At 42.4% G+C, this 26,902-nt stretch overlaps 1 protein-coding gene across 14 annotated transcripts in view; it reads left to right on the forward strand.

Moving 5' to 3' along the window:
* The window catches only part of PRKD1 (protein kinase D1), a 307,098-nt gene that overhangs the window by 269,724 nt on the left and 10,472 nt on the right, over nucleotides 1-26,902 (forward strand). For 11 of the 14 annotated variants that reach the window (XM_039537712.1, XM_039537711.1, XM_039537716.1 and 8 more), the window contains 6 exons: nucleotides 1,665-1,717; nucleotides 3,273-3,345; nucleotides 7,263-7,369; nucleotides 8,385-8,546; nucleotides 14,427-14,525; nucleotides 17,483-17,750. In XM_039537712.1, coding sequence (XP_039393646.1) covers nucleotides 1,665-1,717; nucleotides 3,273-3,345; nucleotides 7,263-7,369; nucleotides 8,385-8,546; nucleotides 14,427-14,525; nucleotides 17,483-17,750 — 762 coding nt within the window. Of the gene's footprint in view, nucleotides 1-1,664; nucleotides 1,718-3,272; nucleotides 3,346-7,262; nucleotides 7,370-8,384; nucleotides 8,547-14,426; nucleotides 14,526-17,482; nucleotides 17,751-19,332; nucleotides 19,471-20,088; nucleotides 20,285-26,902 lie in introns of all 14 variants that reach the window. The other 3 variants (XR_005598150.1, XR_005598151.1, XR_005598152.1) reach the window with 3 other exon arrangements.

The raw sequence follows: 26,902 nt of genomic DNA on the forward strand, positions 1-26,902 counted from the left end.
CAGTGGCCAATGCCAGGTGCCCCTGAGGGAGTGAACCTGACAGGCAATGATCAAGTGATCTCTCTCCTGCCATCCATCTCCATCCTCTGACGAACAGAGGCTAGGGACACCATTCTTACCCATCCTGGCTAATAGCCATTTATGGACTTAGCCACCATGAATTTATCCAGTCCCCTTTTAAACATTGTTATAGTCCTAGCCTTCACAACCTCCTCAGGTAAGGAGTTCCACAAGTTGACTGTGCGCTGCGTGAAGAAGAACTTCCTTTTATTTGTTTTAAACCTGCTGCCTATTAATTTCATTTGGTGACCCCTAGTTCTTGTATTATGGGAATAAGTAAATAACTTTTCCTTATCCACTTTCTCAACATCACTCATGATTTTATATACCTCTATCATGTCCCCCCTTAGTATCCTCTTTTCCAAACTGAAGAGTCCTAGCCTCTTTAATCTTTCCTCATATGGGACCCTCTCTAAACCCCTAATCATTTTAGTTGCCCTTTTCTGAACCTTTTCTAGTGCTAGAATATCTTTTTTGACGTGAGGAGACCACATCTGTACACAGTATATAAGGGCAATAATATATTCTCAGTCTTATTCTCTATCCCCTTTTTAATGATTCCTAACATCCTGTTTGCTTTTTTGACCGCCTCTGCACACTGCGTGGACATCTTCAGAGAACTATCCATGCTTAATAGACTGTTTGAAGGTCCTCAGATATTATTGTAGTGAGGGTGTTATAAGAACCAATATAGAATAGAATAGGGTTCTTCATCTTCAGGTGGTTGGGATCTAACCTTTAGAAAGGGAAAACTCAACCTCAGGCCACTCAAGATGATATATAGGCTTTATATGACTGTCCCCTCTTGAAGGTCTGGAAAGCACAATGGGTAATAAGGGTAACACTGTAAACCAGTAATAAATATTAATAATTTGCCCCCCATGCAATGACATTTACATACTAAAATATTATATTTGAAAGGTGTAAATTCCAAGGATAGAATGGGATTGATTAAAGTGATGAAGAGATGATAAGCAGTAGTAATCACATGAAATTGTTCAAAGAAAGATTTAAATAATGAAATTTTGTCTGACTCTGGAATCACATCCAAAAGGAAGTGGAAGCCAAATTGCTCAAATCATGTAAATGTGGACAATATACAGTCTTGGTGGGGAGCTGAACAAGATGACCTAATTGGTCCAATTTCTGGATTGTCAGTAGGTATTAATATAATGTAATAAGAAGAGACTTTTAGTAAATGTTTGAACTAAAAGCACAACTATCTAGAGCAGTGATTCTTAACCTGGGGTGCCCTTTTTGGGTGTGCGAGACATGCCAGATTTTTTTTAGAAGGTAAATCATCAAAAACACAAATTAAGCACAGGCACATACGTACGACTACTTTGTTTCATCAAACCTACGTATTTATTAACATACATTTTAAACTATTACTGCATTAAATTTTAACTGCAAAATTTAAATAAATGTATAATTCTCTCTCTTTCATTCTATAGTTATGATATATCTAGGTTTAAAGAACTGACCTATTTTAACGATTTTTTATAAGAGGTGCGAGAACATATTTTTGAGAACCAAAGAGGTGCAGGCTGCAGTAAAGGTTAAGAACCACTGATCTAGAGTATTTATTTCACTTTTTCCCCCAGGGGATATATCCATCAGTATTTCGGTATCAAACTGCCAGATTCAAGAAAATGTGGTGAGTGTTCTCTGAATGTTGGTGTTAGACATATGATAAAGTCTGTGAAGAAATTGATCTGTTTTGGTAAGAGGAGTGTTTGAGAGAATTGCTCATCAGCCATTTTTCACTTGGTGATATTTTGCAGAAATACAATTAGGTCTTAAGGAAATCTCCCTTGCAGTAATCTTTTCTTCAGACAGAAGAATTACATTTTGGTAGCTTAGTTGAATGGGTAGCTTAGTTAACTTTTGTTGCAGTATGTTGATTATTAAGGGCAAGCCAGGTAAAATTGGCTTGCATAGGTGTTGTTTGTAGAAGCACTGCAAAATATACACCTAAGAGGATAGTCTCAAATCTTAGTAAATATACATTCTCCTGTTGCCAAAGAAAGAGTAGGCATTCTGCACTGCACCTCTTCCCAAGAATGGAGCTATGCCAGGGCCTGGATCTGTGGCTCATGGGTGCACATCTGAGTGTACCAGTTACAGCCTTTGATCCCTTTAAAACTGGGAACTGTAGTCAACGGGGCACATGACTAGGAACAACTATGTGACCTGCAGGCTTCCTGACTGTAAGGGTATATCTACGCTGCAATCATGAGGTTGCATAGACATACTTGAGCTAGCTTTAATCTAGCTAGATCAAGTACCAGAACAGTGAAGCTGCAGCAGCACAGGCTAAACAAGCTTGCCTGGAACCATGGGTATTTACTTGTGGGGTAGCTGCACTGAAGTCTGTAGTACTATGGCTTCACTGCTCTGGTACACAAGTTACCTAGATTAAAGCTAGCTCAGGTATGTCTATACTTCATGATTGCAGTGTAAACATATGTTTAGGCAGGGGTCACAGACCAGAGAGACCCAAGATCACAGAGGCCCTACTGTAGCTCTCCATATTAGCCAGGAAAGGGCTATCTCCTATCCAGCTGCAGAAAACAGAAACACGCTCTGTTAAAAGAGTTTTAAATCATTTTGAGCCTTTCTGCACCTTCCATTTATTAAATAACAGCCCTGAAGATAGGGATGTGGAACTAACCTTGAGCATTTGCACTTTATTTGGTTTGCCCCAGCTGGTGAATCTGCCAACTGTCTTACACAAGCCTCTTATTCTACCTGCAATTAGGCACTAGGAATTGATGAGGGGAGTTCACTGTATACCCTAATATCGAGGGGAGCTCTTTTCTTTCTGCACATCTCTCAGCTGGGGAAGAAGTTTAAAGAACCTGAAGCCCAAAGTTATTAGGTTTTCTCAGACTCACAACTTGTTGACATTATTCTCTCTGGTTGTGGACTTGGAAAAAGTAAAAAAAAGAGCCTCTAAATTCTGCACCTCTACCCACTCATAAAAACTGAGGGGCCAGTATTGTCTAGTTTATGGTTACTGCACGCCCCGCTGCACTCCCGCTGTTTGCTTTAGAAAATCCATCTGGATGCCCCAAGACTCTCTGTTACTCTAACTTTTCATTAAAATGTGCTATTCTAAAAATATGCTAGCTCTCATTTGAAATTTTTTTCAAAAGAAGACTTTATTTCCATATCTCAATGCTTAATATGCATTATATTCATACCAACAGGATATTAGTACAGTATACCAAATCTTCCCAGATGAAGTGTTGGGATCGGGACAATTTGGAATTGTTTATGGAGGTAGGACCCAATTGTTTGTTAATATGTTTTTTATATAAAAAAACCAAGTCTTAATGACAGGTAACATTTCCTAAACGTTCAGGGTATTTGGATTTTGAAATGAATTGGTACCATTCAGGAAATTAGCTGTCAGTTGAATATATTTCATACTAAGAAACTAAACATATTTTATTTTGCTTTAGTTTACAATATGTTACTTTATTTTTATTCTGCTTATAATTAGCAGCTTCATTTGTCTACCTACCACAGATATTACACACAAATTCTCCATAAAGGTTAGTGAACACAGTAAACCGGAAGTTCACAGACACAAGTCTCTTGAATGAGAGGGCCAAAAAAAGTCACACCTTTTTCGAAAGAGAAATACTATTTTTTTAAAGTTACATATCTCACAAATGACTCATCTGATCCACTTCAACTTTGGGGAAAAAAATCCTCTGGCAAGAGACAAAACATGCTGAATTTCAGATGGAAAGTACCGTTTTCTGTGTAAAATCAGAATCTGTTTACTCAAGTTCCCTGTTTTTATTCAGTCATATCTGCTGACCTTAATGACAAATGTAAGTTTTTATTATGTTTTACTTTTGTCAGCAGTGCAGAGCAAACGTAGCTAGAGGAGAGTAAATAGGATTCTTTTCTGGCTTGCAAATCATGAACAGAATTGTTCACTGAATTTGAATTGCAGAATCTTTTTCTGGCAATAGTTTATAAGCCAGAAAGAACACAGCTTGACTTTAAGATTCTGACTTGAGTTCACAGGGCTGTCAGTTGGAGGGAGGAAAAAAACTTTTTGCTTGTAAAATGTGAATGTTTCATACCGTGTCATTGCTATTTTTACAAAAAAAATTCTTTCATTGGACTCTAACAACAATTAAATAAGGAGCTGCTACTGCAACTACATAGCATGGGAAATTATTTTCATTTAAACTAATGTCAGAAGGGTGGGAAAATAATTGTTTTTGTGAAGCACGAAGAAAATAGAAACACTGTGTCACAAACATATCACCATATGACTTTCCCTCTGGAAAACAGATATTAAGACATAATTGGAAAGTTGGTTCTAGTAATGGCCTGAATGTCATGTCGATGGAAGTTTTTAGTATAGGGCAACTAATCGGAAATGAGGTGATATAGGTTCATGTGTAGGCATGGAGCTGGATCAACCTCATAAAATTGTATTTCCTGTTTATATTTCAGACTATATCAAAAAATTACCTCATTTGGATTTAGTGCTGTGAGAAATAAACAATGAGCACATTAGCTAATTTGGAATGATTTTCAATTAAGTGTGTTCATATTTTTAAGATAATGAGATTCTATTTGTGAATCACATGTAAAATACATAGGAGTTAATCCTGCAAAGTGATGATCCATGAAAGCACTTAAGCATGTGAGTTGTTTCAATGGGACTACTCAAATGCTTTGCTGGGTTGGAGTCTTAGGCCTGGTCTACACTACGCGTTTAAACCGATTTTAGGAGCGTTAAACCGATTTAACGCCGCACCCGTCCACACTACGAGGCCCTTTATATCTATATAAAGGGCTTTTTAAATCAGTTTCTGTACTCCTCCCCAACGAGAGGAGTAGCGCTAAAATCGGTATTACCATATCGGATTAGGGTTAGTGTGGCCACAAATCGATGGCATTGGCCTCCGGGCAGTATCCCACAGTGCACCACTGTGACGGCTCTGGACAGCAATCTGAACTCGGATGCAGTGGCCAGGTAGACAGGAAAAGCCCCGCGAACTTTTGAATTTCATTTCCTGTTTGCCCAGCGTGAAGCTCCGATCAGCACAGGTGGCGATGCAGTCCCAAATCCAAAAAGAGCTCCAGCATGGACCGTACGGGAGATACTGGATCTGATCGCTGTATGGGGAGACAAATCTGTTCTATCAGAGCTCCATTACAGAAGATGAAATGACAAAACGTTTGAAAAAATCTCCAGGCTATGATACAGAGTCCACAGCACAGTGCTGCGTGACAAGCGTAACGGAAAGCCAAAGAATCAAATGGACGCTCATGGAGGGAGGGAGGGGGTACTGAGGACTCCAGCTATCCCACAGTCCACAGCAGTCTCCGAAAAGCATTTGCATTCTTGGCTGAGCTCCCAATGCCTGTAGAGTCAAACACATTGTCCGGGGTGGTTCAGGGTATAGCTCGTCAATTTACCCCCTCCCCTCCCAGGAAAGAAAAGGGAAAAAAATCGTTTCTTGACTTTTTTCAATGTCACCCTAGTCTACTGAATGCTGCTGGTAGACGCGATGCTGCGGCAGTGAAGAGCAGTATCCGCTCCTCTTCCCTCCTCGGTGGCAGACGGTACAATATGCTTGATAGCTGAGAATACCATCATCTGCCCGTGAGTGCTCCTGGCTGGCCTCAGGTGAGGCTGGCCAGGGGCGCCTGGGTAAAAATAGGAATGATTCCCGGTCATTCCCAGTAGATGGTACAGAACGGCTGGTAACCGTCCTCATCATAGCAACTGGGGGCTGAGCTTCATCAGCCCCCTCCCTTTCATGTGTAAAGAAAAGATTCTGTACTGCCTGGACTATCATAGCAGCGGGATGCTGGGCTCCTCTCCCCCGCACCGTTTAATGTCCTGCCTGGACTATCATAGCAGCTGGAGGCTGCCTTCCCCTCATTTTATCTCACTAACAAGTCACTGTTTCTTACTCCTGCATTCTTTATTACTTCATCACACAAATGGGGGGGACACTGCCACGCTAGTCCAGGAAGGTTGGGGAAGGAGGGAAGCAACGGGTGGGGTTGTTGCAGGGGTATCCCCTGTGAATGACATGCAGCTCATCATTTCTGCGGGTCTGACACAGAGCAGCTGTGCTCTCTGGTTCTCTGATACACTGGTTCTCTAGTACACTAGCCCCATATTCTAGGCAGGACTGATTCTATTTTTAGATACCATAAAGGAGGGATTGACTCGGGGAGTCATTCCCATTTTTGTCTTTGCGCCCCCGGCCGACCTCAGCCAGGGGCACCCATGACAGCAGCAGACAGTACAGAACGACAGATAACCGTCATCTCATTGCCAATTTACAATGGCAGTAGATGGTACAGAACGACTGATAACCGTTTCTGCTATCATGCAAAAGCAAATGAATGCTGCTGTGTAGCGCTGCAGTATCGCCTCTGTCAGCGGTATCCAGTCCACATACGGTGACAGTGACAAAAGGCAAAACAGGCTCCATGGTTGCCATGCTATGGTGTCTGCCAGGGCAATCCAGGGAAAAAGGGTGCGAAATGATTGTCTGCCGTTGCTTTCCTGGAGGAAGGAATGACTGATGACATTTACCCAGAACCACCCGCGACAATGATTTTTGCCCCATCAGGCACTGGGATCTCAATCCAGAATTCCAAGGGGGGGGGGACTGCAGGAACTATGGGATAGCTACGGAATAGCTACCCACAGTGCAACGCTCCAGAAATCGACGCTAGCCTCGGACCATGGACGCACACCGCCGAATTAATGTGCTTAGTGTGGCCGCATGCACTCGACTTTATACAATCTGTTTTACAAAACCAGTTTATGTAAAATCGGAATAATCCCGTAGTGTAGACATACCCATAATGTTCAGAATCTTGCAGCTTTGAGTCCATAGTCTGAAAATCATATGGTTGAATTAGTAAGGTCTGACTACACAGGTTCTTCTCGAGTATAGCCCAAATTAATATCGTGTTTGATCAGCTTTGTCAAATGATGATTTATTTAATATAAGAAATGCTCACTTGCTTAAAAAAAAACAAAAGAAAACCTCTAATGCCTTATACAATTCTACTCATCACAAGCCTTCTCTTGAAAATGCTTGATTGTTGCCCTTATAAAATACCATGAAGATGAGATCTAAAAAATCAAATGCGTATCATCTCCAATCATGCTAATTGGTGTATTTTTTAATAATGTGCAGGAAAACATCGCAAAACAGGAAGAGATGTTGCAATTAAAATCATCGACAAACTAAGATTTCCAACTAAACAAGAAAGCCAACTTCGTAATGAGGTTGCAATTTTACAGGTATTTTTTAAAATTTTATTACCATTTATTTACTGTATTAACTTCACTTATCGTGATGTAAAATTCATATGATCTAATCTGGGTGATAGCTAATTTTGTTTGAATGGTGCAGTGAAGTCCGGGATAAAGATCTTAAATGTGTTAAGTGATGCTTCTTTTTGAGAAAGATTTGAAAACAACTGCTTTAAATAATTCTTACCAAAATATTACTGGCTTGGCTAATCAGCATCCATATAAAGAGCACAGAAAAAATGCACTGGGATATAATTAAATGCTACAGATGTTTATTATTGTGAGCTGGCCAGTCAATGTGCTTTTTATTGATGAGTAGTAACTGTACCTCTGTGTCATTTGATCCTGATAGATAAATGTCTGCACTTGGAATTGTAAAGTCATGTGTTTTTTCTGGCTCACAGACCACCATCAGTAAAAGCTTCACAACTTCCAGGCACAGAGCTAGCTTTTTGATTATTTGGTTTTGTGTTTAGTTTTACCCTTCTGCACTGGAGGTCTCCTCCCCATAGGACAGATTGAGCTGTTGCAGCATTGGTGTTCTGCACATTGCATGCCCTGGAAGACACTATATGATTTCTTTTAAACAGGCCCTTCCCTAAATTATCATTCAAAATCTTAAAAACTTTTTCATAGAGATACTGTCTTATCTATTGGTTCACTAGAGCAATGGGGCCTCAATCACAATTGGTTTTAAAATAATATGAAATGGGCTTAGAGACCATACATTCTGACAGGCTACCATAGAAATGAATCTGTGCATGATGGGGCGTTAATTAAAACCTAATTACCATTTTATGGTTGTAAAATGTGAGTTGAAAGTTTGCACATATGGGTGAGAAAAAATTGTAGAGTTGAAATTATGCCTAAAATGTTCAGCTGTCTATTTTTAATAAAATGGGGTGTATGGGGCCTGAAGTCTGCACAGCTATATAGAAATAGAGCTCACTACAGTATTGGGGAAAAACTCATTTGATTCAATTGCTATATTTGTCTTTAACAGAACCTTCATCATCCTGGAGTAGTAAATCTTGAGTGTATGTTTGAGACACCGGAAAGAGTGTTCGTTGTTATGGAAAAGCTCCATGGAGACATGTTGGAGATGATCTTGTCAAGTGAAAAAGGCAGATTGCCAGAACGAATAACAAAGTTTTTAATTACCCAGGTAAGAACCTAATTATAGAGCCAAGAAAGATATTTAACATCGGGTTATCATTATTTGCTACATTTTCCTTTGTCATAATTTACACCAGTAATTTTTTTAAACCTGTATTATATTATTAAGGCCTGTGTTGATACCTTCGTATGCCCTGCCTATCATCCCCACAGGGCCCGATCCAGTAGGCATGCTCTCAGCATGCCTAATATCCACACAAGACAGTTAGGATGGTGGGGAGATTTGAATAGAGGTTCCCTGCTTCTCAGGTGAGCACTCTAACCACTGGAGTACGATATATTCTGATGCAGGGCTCTCTGCCTCTCTTGTTGAAGCTGTTCCGCTGTAATTAAATATTAATTGGGTCAGAGACAGAATGAAAAGGACTCTATACTCCAGTAATTAGAGCACTCACTTTTCAAATCTCCTCTACTCATCAGACAGAGAAGGGGAATTGAACTAGTGTCTCCCACATCCCAGTTGAGTACCCTAGCCACTGGGCTAAAGGCATGTTTATCACTGTGGATCCAGGTGGCCCTCCCTATTTTCTTTCCACAAGCTATAATTGTTCCCAAAAAAAAAAAGGCTCCTTTGATATTGCTGTGAAAACTTTGAATGCACATTTTGAAAATTATAAAATGTTGAGCTTGAACAGTAGAGCATTGCAAGCCAAACTATGGCCTGGTCCACACTAGGACTTTAATTCGAATTTAGCAGCATTAATTCGAATTAATGGTGCACCCGTCCACACCACGAAGCTATTTAATTCGACATAGAGGGCTCTTTAGTTCGACTTCTGTACTCCTCCCCGACGAGGGGAGTAGCGCTAAATTCGACATGGCCATGTCGAATTAGGCTAGGTGTGGATGGAAATCGACCTTAGTAGCTCCGGGAGCTATCCCACACTGCACCACTCTGTTGACGCTCTGGACAACAGTCCGAGCTTGGATGTTCTGATCAGGCACACAGGAAAAGCCCCGGGAAAATTTGAATTCCTTTTCCTGTCTGGCCAGTTTGAATCTCATTTCCTGGTTGGACATCGGGGCGAGCTCAGCAGCACCGGCAACGATGCAGAGCTCTCCAGCAGAGGAGTTCATGCAATCTCTGAATAGAAAAAGGGCCCCAGCATAGACTGACTGGGAAGTCTTGGATCTGATCGGTGTGTGGGGCGAGGAGTCTGTGCTTTCGGAGCTGCGCTCCAAAAAACGGAATGCAAAGACCTACGAGAAGGTCTCCAGAGCCATGACAGACAGAGGATACAGCCGGGATGCAACGCAGTGCCGCGTGAAAATCAAGGACCTGAGACAAGGCTACCAGAAGACCAAAGCGGCAAACGGACGCTCCGGAGCCTGCCACCACTGCCCCACCAGTGACTGTGGACTCTGACGATGGGATAGTGTCGACGGCCAGTTCCTCGGCGATGTTCGCGGACGGGGAAGATGAGGAAGGGTTTGTGGAGGATGAGGCAGGCGACAGCGCTTACAACGCTGGTTTCCCCGACAGCCAGGATCTCTTCATCACCCTCACGGAGATCCCCTACCAATCCTCCCCGGCCGTTAACCCGGACCCTGAATCAGGGGAAGGATCAGTCGGTAAGTGCTTTAAACATGTAAACTTTTATTATTAATGGAACAGGAATCTGAACTATGTGAAAAGGAGGTCTATATATATGGGGATAGAACAGAAATCCTCCTGGCAGATCTCCACGAAGCTCTCCTGGAGGTAATCGAAAAGCCTATGCAGGAGGTTCCTGGGGAGAGCTGCCTTATTGGGTGCTCCGTGATAGCACACTTTTCCGCGCCAGGCTTTCATGAGGTACTCAGGGAGCATTGCCTCCCCGAGCATGGCCGCATAGGCCCCTGGTTTGTGCTGGCTTTCACGCAGCATGCGCTCTCTATCTCCTTCAGTGACCATCCTCAGGGTGATCTCGCTCGGAGACTCCTGCATCTAATTAGGGGAATTACTGTAATGTTATGCCTGGTCCAAAGTATTTTTAAAAAATCTCCAGACAGACGGCGTAGCAGAGACTCAGCACGCTGCTGCGTGACAAGCATAACGGAAAGCCAAAGAATCAAATGGACGCTCATGGAGGGAGGGGGGACTGAGGACGCAAGCTATCCCACAGTTCCTGCAGTCTCCGAAAAGCATTTGCATTCTTGGCTGAGCTCCCAATACCTGTACGGTCAAACACATTGTCCGGGGTGGTTCAGGGCATAGCTCGTCAATGTACCCCCCTCCCCCACCTCCAGAAGGAAAAGGAAAAAAAATCATCTCTTGACTCTTTTAAATGTCACCCTCTGTGTACTGAATGCTGCTGGTAGACGCGATTCTGCGGCACTGTACTGTAGCATCCTCTCCCCCCCCCCCACCTCATGGGTGGCTGACGGTGCAATAAGACTGATATCCGTCGTCATCATCAGTCTTGCGGTAGATTGTGTAGTGCAATACGACTGGTACCCGTCCTCGGCATCAGCCCATAAGTAGACGGCCTGCTAACCGTCTTCATCATAGCAACAGGGGGCTGAGCTCCATCAGCTCCCGCCCTTCATGTGTAAAGAAAAGATTCTGTACTGCCTGGACTATCATAGCAGCAGGATGCTGGTCTCCTCTCCCCCACACTGCTTAATGTCCTGTCTGGACTATCATAGCAGCTGGAGGCTGCCTTCCCCTCATTTCATTTCACTAACAAGTCACTGTTTCTTATTCCTGCATTCTTTATTACTTCAGCACACAAATGTGGGGACACTGCAACGGTAGCCCAGGAAGGCTGGGGGAGGAGGGAAGCAACAGGTGGGGTTGTTGCAGGGGTACCCCCTGTGAATGGCACGCAGCTCATCATTCCTGCATAATCTGACACGGAGCGGCTGTGCTCTCTAGTTCTCTGATACACTGCAACCCTAGTACAGTTGCCCCATATTCTAGGCAGGACTGATTCTATTTTTAGATACCATAAAGGAGGGATTGACTCGGGGAGTCATTCCCAGTTTTGTCTTTTGCGCCCCCGGCTGATCTCGGCCAGGGGCACCTATGACAGCAGCAGAAGGTATAGTGCAGTAGGACTGTTAACCGTCCTCACCTTGCCAATTTACAATGGCATGGTAGATGGTGCAATATGGCTGCTAACCATCTCTGCTGTCATGCAAAAGCAAATGAATGCTGCTGTGTAGCGCTGCTGAATCGCCTCTGTCCGCGGCATCTAGTACACATACGGTGACAGTGACAAAAGGCAAAATAGGCTCCATGGTTGCCACGCTATGGCATCTGCCAGGGTAATCCAGGGAAAACGGGCTCAAAATGATTGTCTGCCGTTGCTTTCCCGGAGGAAGGAATGAGTGACTACATTTACCCAGAACCACCCGCAACAATGAAATTTGCCCCATCAGGCACTGGGATCTCAACCCGGAATTCCAAGGGTCGGGGGACACTGCGATGGGGTGGAACAGGGGCAGAGTTTATGCTTTCCGGATTGCCTGCAGCAGGAGTGCGCATGAGATAGGTGCTGTGCATGCTCTTGTTCACAGACACAGACTAGACTGTGTTCATTGTTCGCAAAAATGTATCTTTGCAGGGAATTCACTCCCTTTTTCCCATCACACAGCTTCGACTGTCTCCAGACCTGCCACGGCATCCCCCTCACAGAGGCTGGCAAAGATTAGGCGGCGAAAGAAAAAGACATGGGACGAGATGTTCGCTGAACTTATGGGCTGCTCCCGAGCTGAGGCGGACCAGCAGAGCCAGTGGAGGGAGACCCTCTCTCTGTACCAGCGCTCACACAGCGAACGGGAGGAGAGGTGGTGTGAGGAAGACAAGCAGGCGACTCAAACGCTGCTTGGACTAATGAGGGAGCAAACGGACACACTCTGGCGCCTTGTGGATGTTCTGCAGGACCGCAGGCAGGAGGACAGAGCCCCCCTGCAGTGTATCTGCAACCGCCCTCCCCCGCCACAAAGTCCCATACCCCCCTGACCCAAAATAACCAGAAGGAGGGGCGCCAGGGGCCGTGAAAACTGTCACTGCACCCCAGCAGAGTGCTCAAGTACCCAAAAGCTCTCATACCCTCAATTTTGAGAAGTCTTTCCCTTCCTGACTCACCCAAGCCGCAATCCCAGTTTCATCCCCTAACTATCTAGTTAATTATTAAAAATACTTTGCTGTTAATTACTGTTTCCGTTATGTTTTTTTTACAGAAGACTGTGTTTGAAGGGGGGTTGGGGAAGGGGGTTGGTAATTGTATAGGACAGTCACCTTTACCAGGGTACAGACACGGGGGCAGGATCAGCAGCAGGTCACACACACAGTGCAGTCAGTAGGCACCCTGGTCGGTATGGGAGGTGGTTTCCAGGTTCTGTGTGGGTGGGGGGGAACGTGACTTTGTAGCGGGGGAGGGCGGTTACAGATCGTATGCAGTGGTCCTTGTCCTGGACCGCAGAGTCACGCAGCAGAGGAATCTGTATCCGTCCTCCTCCGCCACAAGGTCACATAGCCCCCGCACACAGAATCCCAAAAAGGAGGGATGGCTGGCTCCGTTGAAACAACCAGTCCGGCACTGCGGACCGCTCTAGGAGCAGGAGCCTGTCATTCCTTGAGTTTAGAGGCGGTGTTTACATCACTGCACACCCTACACAGCACAGTCTGCGTCCCAGTTTCAACCCTTTAACGCAAAGTCATTAATAAAGAAACCTTTGTTAAGTAACAATGGAACATGTATTTTATTTTTACACGTGTGTTGGAAGTGGGGGAAACGGGGTGAACGGAGTATGTAACTGCAGAGGATAGTCAACAGTAACTGGGTAAAGAAACAGGGGCAGGTTCAGCTTCTCTGTAAAGAAACTGAACAGTCACAGGTCACGCTGCTCGCTGGTACTTGAAGAGTTCCTTTTTGCTGTCCCAGGCGCCTGTATAGGGCTTCATGAGGCAGGGCATTAGCGGGTAGGCTGGGTCCCCGAGGATCACTATAGGCATCTGCACATCCCCAACAGTTATTTTGTGGTCCGGGAAGAAACTACCTTCCTGCAGGCGTCTAAACAGACCACAGTTCCTGAAAACACGCGCGTCATGAACCTTGCCTGGCCACCCGACGTTGATGTTGGTAAAACGTCCCCTATGGTCCACCAGTGCTTGCAGCACCATTGAAAAGTAGCCTGATTTCTCAGCAGCTGACTGTGGAAGAGGTGGACGATAAGGTGCGAGGAGGTGAAAACGGCCATAACTGCAGCGGGCTCCATGCTCGCAGTGCTGTGGCGTCCGCGCTGTCACTGACCAGAAAAGTGCACGAACAGATTGCCCGCAGGCGCTTTCAGGGAGGGAGGGCGTGATTGATGGTTGAATGATGACAGTTACCCAAAACCACCCTCGACACATTTTTTCCCCCAGCAGGCATTGGGGGCTCTACCCAGCATTCCAATGGGCAGCGGGGACTGCGGGAACTGTGGGATAGCTTCCCACAGTGCACCGCTTCCAAAGTCGACGCTGGCCCCATTAGTGTGGACTCACAAAGTCAAATTAGTGTCCTTAGTGTGGATACACAAATTCGACTTCATAAGGTCGATTCCACAAATTCGACTTAAGTTGAATCGAACTACTCTTGTAGTGTAGACATACCCTATGAAGCACTTTTGGAGTCTCAAAATTTCAGGGGGAAAAAGTAGGACTCCAGAACTGTAGGAAAGGAATTTTGTGAAAATTTGTGAATTGTGTGTTCATTTAGAACTGTTTGGGACAAGAAGCTATCTTATTTCATGTTGTAAAGCATTTAGGAAACTTTCAGGCACTCTATAAATAATAGCCAGTGATGATAATAGAATCAATGATTCTCTGTTTATTGTTGTTGATATTACTGTCAGGAATCATATCTAAACTGAATGTTAATGATTATGTATTTCTTCATAGATCCTTGTTGCCTTGAGGCATCTTCACTTTAAAAATATTGTTCATTGTGATCTCAAGCCAGAAAATGTACTGCTAGCATCAGCCGATCCTTTCCCACAGGCAAGTGGAACATATTCTCTCTATATAAACATTGATGTATATTAAGAAGTCCCGACGTTAGATAATATTAGCTATGGTTAGGGCTCCATGTTTGTCATGGAGGTCACGGAACCTTTCCGCAACCTTCGTGACTTTTGCGGGGGCTAGTGTGGCTGACCCTAGGGCCACCCAAGCAGCTGGCTCTAGGGCCAGCTGCTCAGGTGGCCCCAGGGACAGCTACAGCCAGTTACACCATCTGCTGCTGGAGTGACCTGAGGCCCAGCTGCACCAGCCACTGCTCAGGCATCCCCGAGCAGCTAGCTCTGGGGACCACCCAAGCAGAAGCTGGTTTGGCTTGCATGAGCCGCAGTCCCCGGGTGGCCTGTGCAGCTGCTGCCGGCTGCGGACCCTGGGTAGCTGCTCCCCTGGTGGCAGTCCCCGGCCTGCCAGTTCAGTCGCTGCCAACAGCCCCGGCAGCTGGTGCCATGGCTGGCCCTGCCTGCCCCCCCCCCCCCGGCAGCAGCTCACTGGGACATCCTCCCCCCACCCCAGCAGCAACCCCCTGGCTTTTCCCCCAGCAACAGCTCCTCCAGACGTTCTGCCTCCCCCACCCCCAGCAGCAGCCCCGGTGCCCCCCAGAAGCAACCCCCTTAAGATTTAGCCAGGAGTATTTATAGTATAAGTCATGGACAGGTCACGGCCCATGAATTTTTATGTATTGCCCTTGACCTGTCCATGACTTTTACTAAAAATACCCGTTACTAAATTGTTGTTTTAGCTATGGTTATTTGTATGGACCAGGAGTTTCAAAAGTGACCAGTGATTTTGTGTGCATTTGTTTGTGTGTACCCAACTAGATGCATCCAAAAATCACAAGTTACTTTGAAAATCTTGGGCTCTAGTCTTTTTTGTTTGTTTGTTTTTTCCAATAATATTTGACCTGATTTTCAAAAAATCAGCCATGTCACTTTGTGTGCAGAAACTTGCAGACAATTGGACATCTAATTTGTACAATATTAGAATACAATTCAGGTGTTTTACACATCCAAATGGATAGTTTTGACCATGCTGATTGGTCATTTGCACACACAGCCACAATAATCACACACCTGTCTGTCTGAAAATTAGGTCCATGATTGTGAAGAATGTGGGAAATATCTGTATTAATTTCATGATTATATATATATATTATATATATGAGAGAGAGAGAGACAGACAGACATCTGTGGGTCTGGTGGTCATAGCATTTCAGGCTAAAGGGTATCTAAGGGTGAAATCAGTCTTAGTTTTGGTTGGCAAGAAAAGTAAATAGCTGTAGATATCCCCAGTTGCTGGTACTGAAATGGACAGTGGAAGTTATAATTCCTTTGAAGTTTGCTTACAGTAATGTGGAATTGGGAATCTGACTGGGCCCCTGGGGAGTGATCCCACATTGAAATCGCAGGGACTTTCAGATGAGAACTCTTAAACAAGGGGCTTGAAAGTGATTAAAAGCTGAGCCTCTGAAGAGACAGTGAGACTCAGGTCTGCAGAAGAGCAGACAACAGCTTGGTCCTTAGGAGAACAGGGAGATACCAAGACTCCATCTGGCCTATCTAACTGATTGAAGGAAATGTTAGGCTTAGCATTTACGTATTTAGGTTTTTGTTGTTGTAATCCTTTTCTCTCTACTTATGTTCCTATGGATAAATAAATACTTTGTTTATTTATTTATTTATTTTTGAACAAGCTATCTGGTGTCAAAATTGTGCGTACCAACTGGTCACAGTTCCTTGAACCTGCTGAGGAAAGTACAGATGGGAAACTCTTGATCAAGTTTTAAACATGTAAACTTGGGTTTGCAGCGCTGGTAGTTTGCAGCGCTGGTCATCCAGCTGTGTGAGCAGCGCGCGTGTGTGTGGCACACACACTCCAGCGCTGGTGTGTGGTGTGGCCATTTGGATTTGCACTTGCACTGTTGGGAGTGCTGCGCTTATGCAGCATTCCCAGCATTCAAGTTGCGCAAACGTGCTTTTCAAAGAGGTGGTGGGGGGTGTGACTGTGAGTGGGAAGGGAGAGATAGAGAGGAGTTTTTTTTGTGTGTGCAACAATGTGTTTCCTGGATGGAAAAAAAAACAAAATGTTCATGAGCCCTTAGTCTTAACTCTAATTGCAAACAGCCAGCCTGCCTCCAACTCCTGCCCCTCCCTGTCCTCCTCTGTGTGGTGTGAGGTGTGACAGAAGGAGAAGAGAGAAGAGAAAAAAAAAAAAAAAAAAAAAACACTACAACACTGTTTCTGCCACCCCTGCCTCCCCTGCATCACAGCCAGGTACAGATAGCTCCCACAGCCCTGTGATCATGTTTGTTTTTTTTTTGTTTTATGTTCAAGCGAGTTCAGCTCGCTCGGCTTCTGTCTGTTTCATGCCTGCCTTCTGCTCTCATGCCTGTGATTTTTTTTACAGAGAGGTGTTTGTACAGGCTCAGAAGCTCTTCAACAAAAAAACACAAAGAACAAAACAAAAGAAACAAAGAGAAAAAAAAAAAAAAAGGGATACACCTTTTCTTCTGGGATACATGGCCACAGCTGTGCCAATCACAACGCTGGTGTGTGCAGACTACTGCGCCAGCGCAGCTCACACCAGCCATGCTGAGTGAGGAGCGCTGCAGCCAGTGCAGGCTGCGCTGCAGCTGGGCTGCAGCTGTGTGTGTGTGCAGTGCCTGCAGCGTTGGTGGGTGGCTGCAGCGCTGCGCTGCAAGCAGCGCTGCAGCTAGCCCTAACAGTGGGTTGAATTGTGTGATTCCCCTCTGAGAGAAGTGCATCCATAGGCCGGTTACTTGAAAGAGGTGCCCATGGAGAAGACCGAGAGAGACAGGACAAAGACACAGCTCACCCCTGAGCCCCAGCAATGAATTACAAAAGAATCTGAAGTAGGCAGAGAGTAAAACAAAATTAAAATGTTATTTCTGTTGATTTTACTATAACACTTTGTTCAAACAGGTAAAACTTTGTGACTTTGGCTTTGCCCGAATCATTGGAGAGAAGTCTTTCAGGCGCTCAGTAGTGGGCACACCAGCCTACCTAGCTCCAGAAGTGCTGAGAAACAAAGGCTATAATAGGTCTTTGGATATGTGGTCTGTGGGTGTCATTATTTATGTGAGCCTTAGTGGTACATTTCCATTCAATGAAGATGAAGACATTCATGACCAAATCCAGAATGCTGCTTTCATGTACCCACCAAATCCCTGGAAGGAAATCTCTCATGAAGGTAACATCCTGTTTTTGACTCTAGAATCTGCATGCCTATACAGTATAACTATATTGCCTTATATTGGGTTTTTCTCCATTTGACAAGTGACAAAAAGAGATTAAAATTACAAATCAAATCAAGTATCATTCAGACTTTTTAAAACATCATTCTTGGTAGGCCTTCTACCATTAAGATCATTGTAATTTAACAATGAACTTTTGTGTTCTCAGTGCAGAGCTTTTTGTTATGGAAATAATAGTGTGATGCAATGAGAATTTTTCTTGAGTCTCCACGGGATTTAATATTCTGTACCTCCTGCAGTGTCTGCCTTGTGGTGAAATAGTGCATTTCAGAGTATGGGGGTGCAGTGTTAGACAAAGTCTGGGCAAGAGGGCCTTGAGTGAGGGGCACAATTATGTTCATGTTCCTTAATTCTTCAGGTACTATAAGGATTAAAAGAGCACGCTGAGCTACATGTATTGTAAAAACTGGAGTGACTTCTGACCCTTGGACACCCTAGGTTCAGGCAGGAAGGATGTTTTAGAGATGCGAGGTGTGTGAGCAGCAAGTTGGAGTGCATTCTTTTCTTGCTTTACCTGCTGCTTTCACTACTGATAGTTCCTCCAGGTAGGGTTGCCACCTCTGAGGTACAAAACAACAGAACATCCATCATGGAGCTCCGCCTTTCCTGTGTGGTCTCTGCTTTCTCAATAAGTCAGGCTCCTTTGCCCTCTACTGGCCTGGCCAAGCCCAGTTCTCGAGTTGGAGGTGTTGTGGTTATACAATGGGAGTGGTCTGAGCCAAGGTAGCCAGCAGCTGCCACCCAGATAGAGGGAGCAGAATTGTGCGGCCAGGCCAAGGCATTGGGGCAATGGGAGGCAACCATACTTGCGTTTCTGTTGGAAGCTGTCAGGGCTAGGCACAATGTGACCCTTCCCCTTTCGGGTTGAGCTCCTTAACCCTCCCCTCCACAGCTGGAGCTTTGATCAAATTTGTGGTGAATGGTATATTATTACACAACTGAATTTTTAATGTCCCAGGAATACTTACACATTTCCTGGGACAATTGTCTCAAAAAAAAGGATGATCCTGGGAAAAGCTGGACAGGTGGTGACCCTACCTCCAGGACATTATGCCTCTGTGGGCTGAATACTGCTTACTCCCCTAGGTAGAATCAGTTTCTGGGGGCCACCTTCCACTGCTACCGAAGCATAAATGCAACTGGAGGGTGCTCTCTGCTGTTTGTGGGAAATGTTCACTTTCCCTGATTTGAGGTTGTTCTGTCTCCCTGCTGCTACACTTACCTGCCTCTGCACCTCCTCTTCTTCCATCCCCACCTGTCTCTACAACCCACTTCTCATCTACAGATTGCTTCTGTATCTCGCCCCTCTCTGTGTAGGTGAGGTAAAAGGGGAATTAAACAATTACAGAGCAGAGGGAGTCAAACAGATTTCATATTCTGCTCCTGAAAACCAAACAGCACCACAAGAGAGACTGTGGAGGCTTAGCAGGTAGAAGTGTGAGCGCTAGTCAATGGTATCAAAGACTGCTGTTAAATATAAAAGAATCAGTATGGATAACTGACCTTGGATGTCTCTAGGGAGATCATCAACCAAGACTAGTGAAGTATCTGAACCAGGCCTAACCAAACAGGGCTGACTGAAAACTAACTGCCTTCAGGTGATAGCTGCATGACTTCACCACAAAGTGTTTGTGTGTAATGGATTTCCTCAGCCAAGTTGAGTTTCCATTTTTAAACAGTTGTTCTATCTTATTTCTCTCTCGACCCTTACATCCAAAAATATTTCTCTTTCTAAACTTCCTTGGTGAATGTTGAAGCAAAAAAATTTAAAAAAAAATAGAAATAATAGAATCCTAATTTAACTACATATGACAATATATACCAGGGAGAGTTAAAGAAGTAGAATTTAAAATATCCTGAGAAGTATTTCTCTAGTGTTTAGAACAGAGACTTGGAAGCAGGAGTTCTGGCTTTTATTGCTGTCTCTGATTCATTATGTGACTTTGGGCAAATTAACTAACTTCTCTGTGCCACCGCTGACATGTTTAAAACATATATAATATAACCTCCCTCAAAGGAGTGCTTTTAGGCCTAATTAATTGTTTATAGAGTGCTTTGAGACCCTTGGATGAAAGGTGTTAGGTAAATGAATGCATTATGTCTGTTGTTGTATTTACAGTGGCAGAATAAAGTTTGATAAAAGCAACTGAAAAAAAGAGTTAAACATTTTGTAGAAAACTACACATAGAAAACCACCAAAATTCTCCACAACTTTTTACATTATGCATTCTGATTGAATCTGAATGTTGTGCACGATGCTTTACTTGGCATTAGAGAGATAAGCAGACAGCAATCAACACAGAAGAGGCAGCAGGAAATTGTCTCCCACAAGTCCCCACTAAAGCAGACAGAAGATCAATCTCGACATTCACAGCTGAAGATTCTGTAGAAGCATCTTTGCAAAACCCACCTGCTGTGGTGTTATCGCTACCCTTTCCAGAGTTACAGCCTCAGTTAGGAGAGTCATCAGGTATAATTCTGCAGAATGGAGAGTCTGAGCTTGTCATATATAAAATGGGGAGAAGGGGGGAACCACCATACATTTTAACAAAAGATCATTGATTTTAAAAATTGCTTACACATTGTGGTTGTTTTATATATTTACAGTTACTTCACTGTTTGATCAGTTAGCCTGTATTGGAGATGAACTGAACCAAAATCCCCAGTCACAACAACCTGAATTTGTTTGAATTCAGGCAGGAAATTGGAACCTGAATGCAACTCCACATTTTTAAAGCTGGATTTTATCTCTTAAAATGGACTAAACAAAACTCTCACATCTAAACACTACCCATTAACTTTAGTATGTTCAAAAACAGATGCATGCTATCCATTTGGGGGCCAGTTCTTGTCTAGATTATATTCTCGATAGTACAGTGATGGTTGAAACATACTATAGCGGGACAAAAAATAAAAACCTATCGGGAGGAGTTTCAGTTATTTTGAAATGTTGAAATGGACTAACTTTTCAATTTTTTTACATTTTCATTATTTTAATATATTTTATTTTTATTAAAAATGTTATGAAAATGGTTTTGATATTAACTTTTTCCATAACTTTCAACACATATGAAAAAAGGAACATTTTTGTGAAGAAATTTGTAAAGAACATTTTTCAAAAAATAAAAATTTCAGCAGCCCTGAAGGTACCTGATGGATTTTACATTAGAAATCTGGAGACTGGGATAAGTGAATGACATAAGAAAATCATATAGCCTAATGAAGCATGCACTGACGTCTGACATGGTATACTATACCCGTGTGCAGCTGAGCAAGAACTGAAGAGACAATGAACGCATGCTGGATAAAATGTTTTCTTGAACAAAGGGATAGAGACCTGAAGGAATATTTACTTTCTTAGGATATGTCTACAGTGCAAAAAAAAATAAAATAAAATAAAAGGCTACAGCAGTGTGTCTCAAGGCCCAGGTCTATAGACTCATGCTCGCACTGCAATGCTAAAACTAACCACGTAGGTGTTCCTGCTTGGACTGGAGTTCTGGCTCTGAAGCCTGGAAGAGGAGGTGGGTTTCAGAGCCTAAGCTCTAGCCTGAGCAGGAACACCTACACACCTATTTTTAGCACCAGGGTACAAGCACAATGTGCACAAGCCTGAGACTTGCTGTTGCAGGCTTTGTTTGGTGTTGTTGTTTTGCATTGTAGATATACCCTTAATTGACCCCAAAGAAGTTAGATTTTGTAGCCTGTGGTCAAGTGATAAGCCCTTTTAGGTCATATGAATTTAGGGTCTGAGGGGTTCAAGTTGGAACTAAAAGTAAGGAGATAATTGAAAATGGCTTCCAGGTCTAATGGAGATCCAGAGCTAGAAGAGAATTCTGTGGTATAACCAAGTGCATTCTGTAGCTAGTAAAATTCCCAAGATAAACCTGAATTAAACCTTGTCAAATGAAACCTGGAACAATTCAGTGGAATTCAGATTAGCTGAGGCTGGCTTGCCAGTAACTGAAGACAGAGGATATAAACGAAAGGTTGCCAGTAGATAGCAAGATGAGATGTTGAACGACATAATTAAATCTGTTTTTGTACAAAATTACCAAAGAAATTACCTCACTACCGTACCACAGATTACTTCCGTTATACACCAGAATTTAAAAGGCATTGAACAGCAGCCAGCTTCCAAAGTGAAGTTAATGTGTGATTCGCATAAATAAATAAATAATGAAACAAACCACCACCTTTGTTTGTGGACACAGAACACTTTAATGTGAAATAATTTGAGTTCACCCACAACAAATTTCAAGAGTAGGCCAGCCCTAAGACTAATATATATACTTAGCTTTTTGAGAGATACTTCTCATGAAGACAGGTTATTATTACAATACACAAAATCAGAGGTGGAGAAAATGCAGCTGCTTGGTTGTAAAGCACCTTACGTTAGAATTGTTTACCAAGTTTCTGGAGAGAATTGTTCGGTTTTGGAAGCCCAGAATGTAACAGTTCTTTCATATCATCTATCAGCTTCTTCCCCGCCCCAACCTTATGTTACTATGTTTAGTTAACAATTTTATATTCCTAAAGACATAACCTGGGTTACAATTACATTAGGTTTATAAAACAGCTAATGATACAAAGCTATAAAACATGTAGATTGGATTTTTTGGGTCATTATTGTACTGTGTGCAGTTCTTAGGAAATTTTGTAATGTGTACATTTTCAAAAGGATGCTGTAAATATAATTCTGAAGATTATTTGTTTCCCAAAAAATCAATTTACATTTTATTGACTAATATGTTAAGGAGGGCAGAACCAGACACAGACATGACAGTAATAATAATATAGTGTACTGGAGAGTATTGTGTGGCTGTGCTGGGACTTTCCTTTTCTTCTTTTTGGCTTTAGAAAGTAGCAATACTTGCTTTTCTTGTTTTAAGTTGTTTTGAACTTTTAATTTATATATGAAAAAGTGACTTGAGCTTTCAAGGGGGCATTTATGATTTTGAAAATCTAAATATATAAACCAGCATTATATAATAATACCACCTTGCTATTTTATAGAATTTGTGACCCTTTATTTCAGAGTGCCTTACAGAGGAATATATGAATATCATTGTCCCCATTTCATAGATGGGCCACACACAAAAGATTTGACATCACTCTGTGCATAATAAATGGAAAAGTGTAACTCTTCGATTACATTTCAGAATGCTGTTGTGGTTACTGAACTAGTCACCCAGGGCCAGAAAGCAAGCCAAAGGAGCAAACTGCAAAAATACTGATAACAGGCTTGTTTGTTCCAAGGAACAATGACTAGAATGGATTTGTGATTTACTAAAAACTGCGTATTGTTCCAACTTGTTGTTGTTTGTGTTTAGATGGTCAAATTCAAAGCAAAACAGATGGGGTATTAGACCAGAGCCAGAGGAAAATTGGAGAAGTAAAAAAGGTCACACTCCCTGCTTTCAGTGTATTTACATTTCTTGCTTTTTTTCCCCCTTACGACTATCTTTTATTACTTGTATTGTGGTAGCAACTCGAGATTTTAATCAAAGATCAACCTCCATTGTGTTATGCATTGTACAAAAACACTTAACCTAAAGATTATTCCTGACCATAGAGAGCACTCCCATTGGCATAATTACTCCACTTCCGCAAGAGGCGGAAGCTATGTCGGCTTTTTCATACCCCTGGGCGACGTAAATTATATTAATTTAAGCAGTAATGTAGACAAGCCCTAAGTGTACAATAACGTGGATTCAACAGACAGGGAGCACAAGTAAACAGCGCAATGATACTGGTTACCATGATAAGGAAAGGTTACAGCACACTAGCTGCCTAATCAATGAGTTTTTGTAAGCATGATAGCAGAGGAGAGTTTTAAGTAAGGATTGGAAGGAGGCAATAAAGATGGCTTTGTGGATATTTACAGAAAGCTCCTTCCATGCATTGGTGGGGGAGTAGCATGGGAGAAAGCATGAAAGTGTTTGTTGGAAAAGGGCAATCAAGACTGGAATAATTGGCAAAGTGAAGGCAGGCATCATCTTCAAAGCCCATGAAAGATAGGGTGAGTATAGGCTGTGGAGGCCCTTAAAAGTGAAGGGAAGTAAAAGAAAGGGGGAGGCGGGGAAGGAATGCAAATAGAGAGGAGAGGAAAGGGATACGAGAGGAGGATATGGTCAAAATAATGAGCCATGATCTTTGCAGAAGTGTTTGGAATGGATATAAATGGGGTAAAATGAAGACAGGATTTGTCAAAGCCATAGAGGAGGAGGTTGCAGTACCGTGAGATGAAATGACATCGTCGGAGAATTTTAGCTGTGTGAATGCAGAGGAAAGTCCAGATGTTCTGCAGGAATACATGGCAAGATTTAGACATGGCCTGTATCTAAGGGTCTACAGGAAGGATGAGTCAAGGATTATGTCTTGTTTGTGATACAGAAGATGGTTGGTGTTGACCATGGTGACAGAAGTGAGGCATTCCTAATTGTTCTTCTGTTATGGAGCCCCATCTAATTTTTTATGCTTGTGCATAGGTTAACGTTGTTCAGAAATATTCTTGCTAGGTACATCCAGTAGGTCTGAACTGCTTGAATGGAAAATGATTTTTTAAAATGTTCTCATTATGTTGAAAATCTTTACGTGATATAGTATCAGAGGGGTAGCCGTGTTAGTCTGGTTCTGTAGAAGCAGCAAAGAATCCTGTGGCACCTTATAGACTAACAGATGTTTTGCAGCATGAGCTTTCGTGGGTGAATACCCACTTCTTCGGATGCAAGCAGTGGCCACTGCTTGCATCCGAAGAAGTGGGTATTCACCCACGAAAGCTCATGCTGCAAAACATCTGTTAGTCTATAAGGTGCCACAGGATTCTTTGCTGCTTTTACGTGATATAGAACTTTCTATTGGTAATCGTTCACTCAACTCTGGCTGTTCTCCACATCATAATGGGCAACGCTGACATACTTTTGAGAAAATACAGCCATGACACCCAGAGCATTCTCAGAGGATTTGGGCATTTATATTATTATTGTGATTCATGTGCATGTGTAGCATTGATTGTCATAAATGGTAGCACAATGGTGCTAAACTGACTGCATAGTCAAACTTAGTCCTGCAAAAAAAACTGAGACGGGTTACATGGTCTTGGATTTATGGATGTAGTTTTCATTTTTTTAGCAACTGTCCTAACTGTAAACTCGTGGCCAGATTTTCAAAAGTGGGAGATGTTGGGTACAGAGCTGTTATTAAAAATGTGGTTCTCGGTGAAGTTGATTATTTTAGACATCTTTTGGACATTTATGAAGAATGCACTTAACTCTTCATGCTCTGTCCATTAGTTTAGTTTATGTAGTAATCTGTTGACAAAATGGATGAATCCTCTTTCTTAAAGTCCAACAGTACCACAATTTAAAGAGATCTAATGCCCTTTTCACTAAACATATTGTTTGTTTACTTTAGCACTTCTCTCATCTGTAACAATGACAATAAATTAGTCAGTTTTGTTTTCAGGATCTCTCATAATACTGGATCAATGCTTCAGCTTTTGAGTTGTGAACAATACAAGAAAGAGTGTGATTGTCTACAAAGTTTTACAGGAAGGAGAAATTTTATGTAGATATGTGTATTAGTGTTTTATTTTGCAAAATGTTAATAAAAAATAACTAAGTTTTGGTCTCAAATTTGACCTGACATTCAGGCTCTCACTTTCAGTTGGCTCACTACCTTATCAGATCTCTGAAAATTCAGTGTTTTTCCTTAAAAGGAAACCTATCCTGAAGAGGTGTTTTTTGGTTTGGGGTTTTTTTGTAATGATGAAAACATACAGCATTTTTTGAAAGAAAACTATTTTAAGTCTCCTTCAGACTACAAGGTACTTTCAAATCCACCAGACTTAAACCGAGAATTTAATTAATATCTATGACTCTGATGACCCTCTTGGATTCTGCTGTGGCATTATGTCTCAGAATTACTATAGTACTTCCCTTGTAATGTTGAGTGTATATTGTTCCTATTTCTCATTCACATTCTTTTTTGAATAAAATTATGATAAATCTTATCTTCTGAGCTGCAGAACTGTCAGCATCCTAAAGTACAGTTAGATGCCTCAGTCCATTTGGTATGTTATTACTTTTATAACCATAGGTGTATGTAACATGATGCCATCTATGTTTGATATGTCTTTTAGAAAAAATAATAAAATGATGGCAAACAAGGTATTCTCTCATTTGATGATGAGCACTTCCACAATGAGTAATAACAGTTCTTTACAATGTAAAACTATCCTGGGTTAGATACATTTATATTATGGAGGTATTGGTAGTGGCTCCATAGTTAAGGTTGAGATGAGTTTTGCAGTTGAAGCATAGATTTAACAACTTGGTTATTTATGAAAAATATATTGTCCCCAAAATTACAAACACTTATTCCTTGAGTACAGAATTAACTTTGAGAATTTATAAGGAAAGCTCTTAGTTTAGAAAGTAAAATTCATTAATGATGGTTCCTTCAAGAAATTTAGTACCCAATATCAGAATTGTTTTTTTGCCCCCAATAATCTCATTAACAGATTGACAGACTCTTTAAAGTTCCCGTATAGTTAAAACTTATGGAAATCTTGGGCGTAAACTACATTGCTCAGGTGTGTGAAAAATCCAAGCGTACTTAAGCCAAACTAACCCCTCACATAGACAGTGTTAGGTTGACAAGAGAATTCTTCTGCCAACCTAGCTACTGCCTCTCAGGGAGGTGGATTACCTACACCAAAAGGAGAGCCCTCCCATCAGTGTAAATTCTTCTTCGAGTGATGGTCCCTATTATATTCCACCACGAGTTATGTGCCTGGAGCCAGAGCTGTTGAAAGCAGTACTGTTTGGCGGTCTGTGCATGCACCTTGTGCCGCCCATGGTTTTGCCTGAGGCAATAAAGGGGGCAGCGAGCTGCTGGCATCACCAGTTCCTTCCTCCTGCTGCATGGAGCGAGTCAGAGCTTATCTCTCCTATCATCCTTGTGATGCATTTTCCAAAATTTTACAAAAATATCCTTAGTACTATTAGTAGTTTAGATTTATTATTTTGTTCTGTATTTTTTTTGTTTGAATTTTTTTTCATGCTAGATTTAGCACTGGTGATGC

The sequence above is a fragment of the Mauremys reevesii genome, linkage group 4 (genome assembly GCF_016161935.1).
Source record: "Mauremys reevesii isolate NIE-2019 linkage group 4, ASM1616193v1, whole genome shotgun sequence".
Lineage (NCBI taxonomy): Eukaryota > Metazoa > Chordata > Testudines > Geoemydidae > Mauremys > Mauremys reevesii.